Here is an 11331-nt window from a genome sequence, read left to right as displayed (position 1 = left end):
GATGCCCCATGCACCCTGCACAAGGACAGCGATGCAGGGGGAGGGTCTGGAGAAGGATATTTGATACTTGAGTAAAGAAATGGGGATTTGGGGTTAAAGATTTCAGCTGGAGCGTGGAGCCAGCGGGGCGAGGCACGGGCAGGGCCGCGGGGCGGAGCGCAGCTCACCTGGGCACAGGTGCGGCTGGAGCGGCCGGGCAGGTACCGAGGGGCGGCCGCGGGAAGGGGCTTCGTGGGGGAAAATGCGGTGGGAGATGGGGTGGGCAAATACACCCCGTCTCCTTTTTGGAGTGGGGCCTCGTGTCGGGTGGCTGGGAAGCTCCATGGATTGGGTTCCCAGGTGGGGCGGGGTGGGGGACCCCCAAATTCGGTGTCTGGACCAAAGCGATGAGGAGGGAGGTGAGGGATTGGGGTGGGTGAGGCTGGACCAGCTCCCCTCGGGTGAGTGACGTGGAGGGGGGGGCTCTGCACAATGGGGTGTCCTGGTGTAACGGGGTGCAGTGGGGTGGCGGAGGCAGGGACTTGCTGCTGCCTCTGCCGGGCGGTGGGAGGTGGCAGCGGCACTGTCTGGGGAGAAAGTTGGAAATTGAACATGATACAGGGGGCTGAAGGCAGCAGAGGTGAGACAGGGGCAGCCCGGGGGTCCCCACGAGCCCCCCGCGCACCTCGCTGGGCTGCCTGCGAGAAGCCCTCCCCGGCTGCTCGCTCTGCTCCCAGCCAAACGAAACACAAAGGCCCTGTCCAAGAGCTGGACCGAAATCGCCCTACGTGCGCTGAAGCAGAAAGTCTTCCCCCACCCTCCTCTCCCTGCAGAACTGCCCTGAACGGTCTCTTTTAGTACCTGAAAACGGGGCAGGTGAGGAGGAAATGAGTCCGGGAACTGCCCTTCTCCACAGCCGGTGCCTCCCTCAGCAGGACGCCGCTGCAGGAGGTTTCTTCCTTCTTCCTACCAGCACGTCACCAAACCTAACAGCGTTTTGGTGTGAGCAGGGCAGTGCCAGAGCTTGAAGCCAGGCAGCCGCAGGTACCCGATAAACCGAGGCACGCCGGCACCGCGCAGCAGGCGGAGGTGAGGGTGTTTAAGGTGATTAATTGGCTGTGCCTTGAATATGCTGAAACTGAAACAGTCTCTTCAATAGTTTTTTTGGGGAAAGCTTTTTCCTTGAGGGTTGTCAAAGGCAGCACTCAGCCTGTGTCGTATGGTGGGCCTGCCCAAAATATCCCCTGGGGAGCCCAGGCAAGGCAAGGGGGCTCCTTCCCCTGGGCAAGGGATGCTCGTTAGGGCTGGGCTCCCCCCGATAAATGGCAGGGGAGGAAGGACAGAGGATGAGGAGCAGGGAGCAGCCACAGATTAGTTGTTAAAGAGACGGCAGCAAGCGCCAGCTTTGGGACAATTTTAGGACGTGCAATTGTCTCGTCTTCAGAAAATACGGACTTGGCGGCGTTTCTGGTGGCAGCAATGCTGGTTTGGGGTCACGGCTGTGTGCTGGTACCCATGAGGTAATAGGGGCTCGCGGAGTCAAGGCGATTTCATCACCGTGCATCACGGAGCAGGCGAGACCTTGGCAAGGCGAGTCCTATGGCAACCTCTACCTTCAGAAAGCACTTTAATCCCTAACGCAGAGGCCAAGAAAAATGGCTTTTAGGATGGTAACACGCATTTCCCAAAAGAGATCATTTTTAAAGTCAGACCCTGTTTCCTTAAAACCACAAATAAGCAAATGCACGTAGTAAAGAGAAACAAAAGATGACAAAGCGCCTGCTCTGAGCCTGTGTAATTAAGATGGCTTCGGGTAATTTGTTTTATTGCTCAGCTTTCTCCGCTGGGCTGTGGCTGAGCTGGAGGGCGGTCGCTGCTCTGGGGTCCTGGGCTCACGTCCCTCACCACGGCCGCTCTGGTGGGGTAAAATCGAGCACAACCAAACCAAACAGCGGCACAGCAGAAGGCCAGCAGAGGAAGGGTGGCAGCAGGGAGCAAAAAAAAACTCCTCTCCTTTCGGTTTCTCTCCCCCAATGTCTCTTTTCATTAAGGTCTGTTTTGTCTATTACACAGACCACGCTGGAAGCTTTCATCACTTTGAACTTCCAGGTTTAATTTTCCCACTGCAAACCTAATGGCAAGCCTGTGTGTTAGGATGTGCTCAGTCTATCTCATGCCTCCATCCACTCCTGCTGTACAAGCTCCAGCAATGGAAGGTCCTTCAGCTATTCCCCCGCAACTGGGCCCAGCAGGTTCCAATGCCGCTGATGATTTGTAACCTAAGACAAAACCCCCAAACTACCTTTTATAGGCAGAAAAGTTGCTTTCTTGGTTTTGCAGATGCAGCCAGGCTTGGGAGTATTAGTAACAAATAATATGATTGCTCAGTGTCACCAACACTGCCCAGTGTGGATGGAGGCAGAAATACAAGAAAACCTGGTGATAATGGGATGAAATGGTTCAGAGTGGGGTTTCAGGCTGACGTTAATGCATTAGGGATCCAGCTCCCAGGGGAGCTAATGGAAGTGCTGCTCTCGTTAGAAGTGCCCCTGGGTCTGCACAGACAAACAGGACCGAGCTGGTAACGGCACGGGGCAGAGCACAGACAGCGGGTGGCCGGGACACGAGATAGGGGAACTGCCATTTGTCCATACACCTGGCATCTCCTGGGCGTCATCTTTGCAATTTTTCTGTCTGCAGCGGTATAGCTATGTCACTGCCACGGCTGCTTCTCCAGGCACTTCATTGCTGGACCATTTCTTTCCCTCCCAGCCTTTTTTTTTTCTGTTTTTTTTTTTTCTTTTCTTTTTTTTTTTTTCCTGGTAGATCAGGCTGCGGGGTTATGTTGAATCCAACACAAACCAATGTGATGCACAGGGAGAACGTGGGGGTGGGAACTGGGCTGACAGAGGATTTTTTTTGGCCAAAGCACTTCGGCTGCTGTTGGTCTCTAGGTCTGGGCTTGATGCCCTCCTGCACTCTCAGATTCAGCACAGGGAGGCCAAAACCACCTCGAGAGGGTCAGAAATAGCTGCATTACTTCCAGACATGCACCTCAGTGGCATTTCCCAGCTGGGATCCAGACCGAGCTCAGCCTTTTTGCGAGCGAGGACATTTCTCTTCTTTACTGAGTCAGCGTTTCCCCCGGGAACGCCACTGTCACACGAACGCACCCTGAAAGCCACGCAGCAGGTCCCCCAGAGAGCCAAGCAGCTCTGCTGGCTCTGAACTGTCTGATTTGTGGAGGTTGAAGGGCAGAGTTAATTGCACGGGTGATGGCTGTGAGCTGTTTCCAATCGCGAACTTCAGACCGTAATTTCCAAGCTGGGGACGTGGAAGCAGTGCCCTGAGCAAGCCGTTATCAATGCACTAATAAAACCTTTGCAAAACAACAACAAGGAAAGGAAAGGAAAGGAAAGGAAAGGAAAGGAAAGGAAAGGAAAGGAAAGGAAAGGAAAGGAAAGGAAAGGAAAGGAAAGGAAAGGAAAGGAAAGGAAAGGAAAGGAAAGGAAAGGAAAGGAAAGGAAAGGAAAGGAAAGGAAAGGAAAGGAAAGGAAAGGAAAGGAAAGGAAAGGAAAGGAAAGGAGGGGGGAGGGGAGGGGAGGGGAGGGGAGGGAGAGGAGAGGAGAGGAGAGGAGAGGAGAGGAGAGGAGAGAAGAGAAGAGAAGAGAAGAGAAGAGAAGAGAAGAGAAGAGAAGAGAAGAGAAGAGAAGAGAAGAGAGAGAAGAGAAGAGAAGAGAAGAGAAGAAGAGAGAGAAGAGAAGAGAAGAGAAGAGCAGAGCACACTCAAAATGTTAGAGCAAACAAGGCAAACTCTAAAGGCCCTGGGGCTGGCTGAAAAGAGACTGTCTGGGGCTGTCACAGGGAGGTGGAAGGAGGAGACAAAAGTCTGCCCCGGCTCCTCACCGTCCTCCAGACTGCACCAGATGCCTTCCTGGGTGATTTGGTGCATTAGCTCTAAAACAAAAAGAAACCAACTCCTTTGGGGGGTGATAAGAGCAGATGAAAGAGTAAATCATTAAGCCAGCTCGGTGCACGGCATTGTAATAAACAGGCAGTGGGGCAAAGAGCATTAATTACGTGGGAGCAGGGAGACGGGTGCGCTATCGAGTGCACAGATCAGATGAGTAGGAAACATGGCAAAGTCACGCCTCACAGCGATGCCCTGTGGCAGCAGTTGCTGGTGCCAACCCCGGCACCAGCTGCGTCTTCAGCTTTTTGATTTTTCCCTAATGTGGGGGACCACAGGCACAGCCCCGCTGCATTTGGGGCTGCATGGATAAACAGGAGCCGCTTGCTCTGGGGTGCTCGGGGTTGAAATCTGAGCTGTTGGGTTTTTCTCGTGCTTTTCTTCATCCTACAAACGGGTTGTGTGTTTAACATCTAAAAGTAACCTTTAAGTTTCCCTGCTTTGACCGATCACTGTATCCTTTAGGTAATCACATTCTGACTGCATTGGGCTCATGTGGGAAACCCTCAGGTCCTATTGAGCACCGACCTTTAAAACATAACTGCTGGAGCTGGTTCGTGGAGTTAAATATTTGACATATAGGGTAGCATTATAACATGGTAATTATCGCATTAATGCAGTACGGCTGCAGGGCTGTCTTGTCATGGTATTCTGCTAGGGGTTTAGTTATGTTAGGGGTTTAGTTACATTATTCTGATATAATACCTTTGCATGTGCGTGATGTGGCTCGCTGCTCACCCAGAAAATACAGACTGTTCAGCCATCTCCCCAGCTCAGGCATGTTGCTCCCTTTGTCACAGGGATACAGGTAGATGTTCTGATTCCGTGGTCGTCTCCTTCAAAGGACTAAAGAGGCTATTGTATTAACCTACTGGACTGTGCCAGCAGTGCTGGTAAACAGCGCCTTGCTTTGATTTCATGTTTAATTACCCAATGCGCCCATTGTCAATAAATCCTTGCTTTTAAGTCATGAAATAAGGCAAAGCCTTGCAGTGCTCCGAAAAGCTGCCTGCAAAGCTGTTCTCAAATGCAGTAGGAAATCACGTTTTCATGCACAGTATTTCCACCCAAGCATTAAGTCCCCTACTCATTTTTTTTTGCAGGAAAAGGTTATAGGCATTTGGTGAAGGCAGGACCGTGGCACCAGCTTGGCACAAGGTGCAGTCATGGTTGTGCAGGCAGCTGCATGCACTGGGGTGGTGTTTGTGCCAGAAGGCGACGTTTGCTTGCCTCGAGGTGGTGCATCAGCTGCTTTGGTTAAAGCAGCTCTCACCTGGCAGCAGCAGGTCTGACCCAGCCTGGCGGATTTTCCTGCCCCAGGACGGCTGCCTGCAGGAGATGCTATCTGCACATGGCCAGGACCCAGCGGCTTGGGCTCAACGGAGCGACACAGTGTCTTCAGGACAAACTGACCCCAAAATAGGGGTTGGTAAAGCCTAAGCAACAACTTGCACCTCTCAAAGGCCAACAGCAGCAAGCTGTTTTCAACCTCATCCCCAAATTGTCCTTTACAGCAGGAAACAGCAGGAGAAGGGTGTGTTTTGCTTTGTCATACCGACAGGTGGGGACTGAAGCCCAAATGCAGCTGGGGGAAGCAAACCAAGGTGGTGGGTGCATGGGCAGGTTCAGCACCAAAGTGCGCAGCCCTTCGCTGTTCCGATGGATTGCATCTGTGCCATGAGCAAGCTGGTGTTGCTGCGGCTCAGCACGGGTGGGAGCACTACCGAGCAGAGGAGGAGCTGCTCAGCACCGCCAGCACAGCCTTTGCTATCAATTAAAAACTCCTAATTGACCAGCCCGACGCAACCGACCTATAGGCGCGCCAAGGCAGGACCCTGAACATATGCTCGAGCCCACATCAAAGAGCTAATCGTTTCTGCACCTAATTAAGCAAAGCAGCAAATGGTAAACAGGAGCTGGCTGAGTTTTAATTGCTGCAGTTCTCCTAGGAGATGGATCCCCCAGCTCTCCTGCAACCCCTGCACGTGTGTGCCAGCACCAACGGGTGCAGAGGCTCGAGCAAAGGTGCTGAGCAGCTTGGGTGGGATCCCCACAGCAAAACCCGGTTTGGCAACGCTCTAGGAGGAAGCAGTGACGCAGAGAGAAAGTTGTTTGGGGTTCGGGAGCATTTCTGAAGTTGTTTTTAACAAAATCCTTTGGCTTCATGAAATAAATGCATTTGGGCTGAAACAATTGCAGGAATTTTAAACACTTTTCCTTAGAGCACACTGGTCCTGTGGCTGTTCAAGTTCTGTAGGAGCTGAACAATCCCACTGGTGGTTCCCTTGCCCCCAGCTACAGCTTTCCCCATGTGTTATCTCTCCTGCCTGGTCCCACAAACCTGACCCTGTCCAGGTCTGCAGGGGATGATGCTCTTGCTCAAACCCTCTGAGGGCTAGGAAGAGCAGGAGCTGCTGCTGGGTGGGAAGAAGCCCACTTTGGGCTCTCCGGGGGCTGCAAGATTCAGGCTGCTGGGATGCCAGATTACAGCTGACACAGGGCTCTGCTGAATGAGTCTGGGCTCTGGCTCTTCCAGTCCTCTCCAAAAGGCAAAGGGTAAAAATCCTCCATTTTGTTCCATAGTGTTACATCAAATACTGGTACGATTTGTGTAATGACATTGTTTTTCTTTGCCTTTTAGTTGGAGGACGTTGTCAGGATGGCAAACTTCAAGGGTCATGCGCTTCCGGGGAGTTTCTTCCTGCTCTTTGGGCTCTGGTGGTCTGTGAAATACCCACTGAGGCATCTCAGCCAGAAGGCAAGCAAGAAGTCCCAAAGGAATTACTGCTTCCAGCGTGTGGATGCCATCGAAGGAGCAGTCAAAATCGTCTTTGCTCTAATAGGTAAGGGTTATATCAGAGTAGCTGTGCTGGTAGCTTGCCAGCCTGTAGTGATGGCTATGCTGGAGCCCTTACTCCAGAGAGACTGGCCCAGATGTGGAAAGATGCATCTCCTTAATGCTCATCTGTTCTTGGTCTCTAACAGAGTTTGATGCAAAAAAAAACCCACAAATCTCACACTGCTTCCCAAGGACGAGCTATCATTAATCCAGGCAGTCCTGACTTTTATATCCAGTCCTTTCTCCCTACCCCCAAATCTTCAGCTCTTGCTTTCAGAAAGCCCCCGCAGCAATGTGTGGCATCAATCATCAGAAACACAGTGGTGTGATCTTGCGTGTCTGAGCAGGGATGCTGGCAGAGCAGTTTGTCCCGGACGGTCCACACATGTACCTCTACAGCGGGGAGAAACGCGACTGGGTGAAGCTGATGAACTGGCAGCACACCACCATGTACCTCTTCTACGGACTCTCCGGGGCGGTGGACGTCCTCACCTACCTCTTCCACGTGGTGCCGCGGGGTCTGGACCGCCTCATGCTCTCCGTGGCTGTGTTCGTCGAAGGTCGGTAGCAGGTGGCACTGAATTTGGGGAGGGGTCTCGGAGGGTGAGTCAGAGTGGGACCAAAATTTCCCAGACTGAGATATTGCTCTGGACACCCCCAGGCAGGACACGTTTTAGGTCTGATATGTTATCGAAGGATTGTCTGTAGCAGGATGGGAAACACAGGCATCAATAGGTCCTGGCTTTGCCTGTTTTGGGGTTTCTGGGGTGAAAGCAGTACAAAGCAGAAGGCTGAGTTCCCTTGTTATGATGAATGGCTGGTGGATGCGGCATCTATCTGACATCCACGGAGCTGTTTGTGTGCCCTGCATTCCCCCGAGAGCCATTAATTGTGCTGCAGGCATCGTCATTCTCATCTGCTTGCGCTGCACGTGGCAAATTCAAGTGACTTATTCTGGCTTCAGCACATCATGAATATCATTTTATCTTCAGACTGTCTTGCAAGTTGTGAGCCAGGATTTCAGACCTCTTGGCTCACACAGGGCAGGAAGAAGACACTAGGAAATGAAGTCCTTGCTTTTATTGAAAACCCCTTAACCAAGGCATGTCTCCTGATATTTTCTTTTCCCTTCTCCCAGTGGTCTTTGAAGTAGCAGCACAGACGGTTCAACGGGTAAAGTTTGGCATGTAAGAAAAGGAAATAGATCTTGGAGGGGGCCTGGGTGCTGTCTGTGGCCTGCCACTCATTTCCATGTGACATTAAGAAATGATTTCACTTCCTCATCCTTCAAGCTTACTAATTGCTCACATTTCCCATCTGCTAAAGCTCACTGAAATCTAGGTGGGACAAGATTTACTCTACCAGGGCTCTGTGGTCTCGGCCATTGTGCTAAATGCTGCTCTAAGTGGGATACGTATTTTGGCAGGTTGTCTCTTCTATTACCACGTCTTTCACCGCCCCATGCTGGATCAGCATATCCATTCCCTCCTGCTCATCGCCATATTTTCAGGGGCCTGCAGCACCATGCTGGAGGTCTTCCTCTGTGACAACATTGTCCTGGAGATGTTCAGAGCTGGTGTCACCATCATCCAGGGAACGTGGTTCTGGCAGGTCAGTTCTGGCTTCTCTCGCGGAGCCGAGCACCGAGGTAGGAGAGCAGTGGCAGAGAGGAAAAGCAGCTGTACATCATGTATCAACCACGTGTCTCTGAAGAATAATTTTGCAAGGCTCACTTCATAAATAGATCATAATCCAGAATGAGAATTTACTCAGCGCAGGTCATCTCTGATGGCTGCTCCAGCTGAAATAGCTGTTTGTCTCGGCTTATTGCTTCTCTGGGGGAAAGGGAAGAGGCAAGTGCTCACAGTCAGCAAGCAACATTTTGCAGTACCTAACAACCAAGTACTAATTGCTTAATGTGTCTAATGCACCCGGCAGCGCTCCCTCTGTTTTAGTGGAAAGATGCAATCCTCACCAAGCAATCAAACGGCTGAGTAAAAATTAGGCCACCTGATTGCCTTGGTAGGAGCTGGAGAAGCAAAGAAATCAGGTAGAGATAACCACTCCCAGAACTAAATTGCCAAAATAAGTGTGAGCTCTCCTCTGGCTCATTCCCAGGACTGCTTCACTGACTCAAACCACCTTTCATCCAGAGGTTAAAAAACTGTGCTGAGCTTGTAAAACACTAAAATTGGAGTTTTTAAAGGGTGGCTAGGAGTCTGTGATGCAGATGGACAAACGTATTCAGATTTTGTGCAGAAGAAGGGAGGCTGAAGGTGCAGGCTTGCTTGGTGTGGCTACAAAACTGCAGAATCTTCTCAAGCCCAGTTTTCCTCCAGAGCATCTCCGTGAGGTTAAAAGCCATAACCCTATTTTCAGACCAGCCTGGGGTCATGCACCAATCTCATAACCAGGCTGGGCTTCAAGGACGGGCAGAAATATGGTGCAGAGCCTCAGGACATCAATTTTTCCCCATGTTAATGAACTGCTTCCTCCACCCAGATCGGGGTCGTGCTGTTCCAGCCGTGGGGAGGTCCCATGTGGGATGAGAGCGACCACGACAACATCATGTTCCTCACCATGTGCTTCTTCTGGCACTGGGCAGCCGCTGTGGTCATCCTGGCCATAAACTACACTGTCGCGTACTGGTACGGCTGGGGCTCGGGGCTGGGCAGGAGCGGGGATGGGGACGTCAGGAGAGGGATGTGCAATGAGCAGCCTGTCCTGGAGTACAAAGTCACAGGTGAATAAGCATCCTGTGGCTCCCGCAAGCTTTAGAGTGTGGCGACAAGCGTGTGTGTTGTTTGATGAGTGCACAGAATGCAAAATAGGGGCAGCAAGAGGCACGGGCATTAAAGACGGAGAAGGCAAATAAGCGAGCCCCCGAGCTGCTCCTGCGAGCCATGCGCTGCTTCTGCTCTGCACTGACAGCTGAAAGACAGCTTTTAATTCAATAGAGAAATCAAATCATTACCAGGATGCCCGACACTTGGCCCATCTTTGTCCTTTCCCTTGCAAGGATTTCCAAGCATTTGACACTCATTAAGTTATTAGTGGTGCAGAAAAGAAAACCAGCTTTTAGGACCTCTACAACAGTTTCTCTCCCTCTGTGTGCTCTTACAAGTGCACTTTGCTGCCCTGAGCACTTTGGGAGTTTGGCTAATGGTGATTTCTCGCTCGTGTGTTCCAGCTGCATCCAGAGGTGCAGGAGAGGCAGCGGCGAGCCCTACATCGGTCTCGGAGTCCGGAAGCAAAAGTGTGACACGAGCTCCCAGGCTGCTTTCTTAAACGGATCAGATGAAGAGTGAGGATGGTGCAGTCTCCTTCTCCTAATATGTGAAGAATCAGTTTTTCAGAAGAAAAAAAAAAATCTAATGAAATATTTATGTTTGGAGAGAGTGGAGAGGTGCCACCATTCTGCTCTTGGGAAGCCCGTTGTGTGCATGGGTGGTAGCTGTCCCAGCCTGTACCCAAATATCACCATCACTGTCCACAGTGACTTTTAGCTACAAAATGAAGTGCAGAAATTCAGCATTATGAGATCGTTTTGTCCTGTGGGTTCCCATGTGTGTCTCCATAGCGAAGGATGGCACCCTTTTGCCGGGTGACTCTTCCAAGCCCCTGCTGGCCTGACCTGCTGCGACTGAAGGCAGGGAAGGTCCAGGCTGGGGTCAGGTCTTCCATCACCTCGGCACCAAAACGTCATCCCAAGAAGGAAGAGCAAAGGAGTGCCGGATGTGGGATTATGTCAAATTTGCAACATCGCAGCTTGATTGAACACAATACAAATTTTATTACCAAAGCTTTGAACTAAAGACATGTTTTAAATAGTTTTATATTCACTTAAAGTCTTAAAGAGTGAATAAATGTGAATTAAAAACCCTCGTTGAGCTGATATCCTTAAGTTTAAGTCTTATAAATTATAGAGTGTGCAATAATGGCTTAGACAAATCCAGCTCTCAGACCTGCAAAGCCTGGAGGCCTGCAAGACACATGGCTGAGCAGCCAGGATTCATGAGACGTCCCACTTTTCCACTGAACAAAACCCCCTCGGCTGGGAAAGTGAGATGAAACAGGCACACTTTTCATTTTCAGCCTGCCTTTGCCAGATAATTACTTGCAAAAACATCACTTCCTAGATAAGAGGAAGATGTGCCAGTAGTGAGTATAGAGATTAAGAAACATATATAAAATAAACACCAGCACAAGCTGAGTTACAGCTGTTCGGGTCTCAAACCCTCGGGCCAGGAGGATGCTCTGCACTGAAGCCTTCTCAGTGTCGGGGGGATGGCAGCAGGGTTTGTGCTCCTGCACGTGGCTGATCCAAAAAGCAGCTGCCCCTCTGCCTGCAGGTCCCAGCCCCTTTCCTCTTGTGCACAGAGGGTGCTGCAGACAAAGGGGGCTGCAGTCAGGCTTTTATTGCTTTATAGCAGTGCTGTAAAGACTAGCTTTCCTGGAATGCCAGCTCCCCTGCATTTCCACCACTTTGGAGCAGGTTTATTTTGCAGCGTTGGATATCGGGAAGTGCCAATAGGGTCAGTGC

General features: G+C 51.1%; 1 protein-coding gene across 3 annotated transcripts; it reads left to right on the top strand.

Moving 5' to 3' along the window:
* The first annotated feature begins 93 nt into the window (after window positions 1-93).
* Window positions 94-10673, top strand: LOC106040637 (transmembrane protein 45B-like). Of its 3 annotated transcripts, none has more exons than XM_048063276.2 (6): window positions 94-200; window positions 6591-6792; window positions 7136-7348; window positions 8215-8399; window positions 9291-9436; window positions 9979-10673. In XM_048063276.2, the coding sequence occupies exons 2-6, from the start codon at window positions 6609-6611 to the stop codon at window positions 10094-10096; spliced, it is 846 nt and encodes a 281-aa protein (XP_047919233.1). In that variant the 5' UTR covers window positions 94-200; window positions 6591-6608; the 3' UTR covers window positions 10097-10673. The 3 variants fall into 3 exon arrangements, with proteins under 3 accessions (XP_047919233.1, XP_047919232.1, XP_066837276.1); XM_048063275.2 differs by lacking the exon at window positions 94-200 and adding an exon at window positions 862-1068; XM_066981175.1 differs by lacking the exon at window positions 94-200 and adding an exon at window positions 1062-1083.
* Window positions 10674-11331: the final 658 nt, after the last annotated feature.

Source organism: Anser cygnoides, chromosome 21 (assembly GCF_040182565.1).
Source record: "Anser cygnoides isolate HZ-2024a breed goose chromosome 21, Taihu_goose_T2T_genome, whole genome shotgun sequence".
In the NCBI taxonomy this organism is placed as follows: domain Eukaryota; kingdom Metazoa; phylum Chordata; class Aves; order Anseriformes; family Anatidae; genus Anser; species Anser cygnoides.
This window is presented reverse-complemented; position numbering and strand designations above follow the sequence as displayed.

Bases quoted from the DNA above. Each gene is read 5' to 3' on its own strand.
- LOC106040637 (XM_048063276.2), top strand. From the start codon at position 6,609: ATGGCAAACTTCAAGGGTCATGCGCTTCCGGGGAGTTTCTTCCTGCTC. The intron at 7,349-8,214 runs GTCGGTAGCAGG...GTATTTTGGCAG, and splicing joins CGTGGCTGTGTTCGTCGAAG to GTTGTCTCTTCTATTACCAC. The intron at 9,437-9,978 runs GTACGGCTGGGG...CGTGTGTTCCAG, and splicing joins AACTACACTGTCGCGTACTG to CTGCATCCAGAGGTGCAGGA.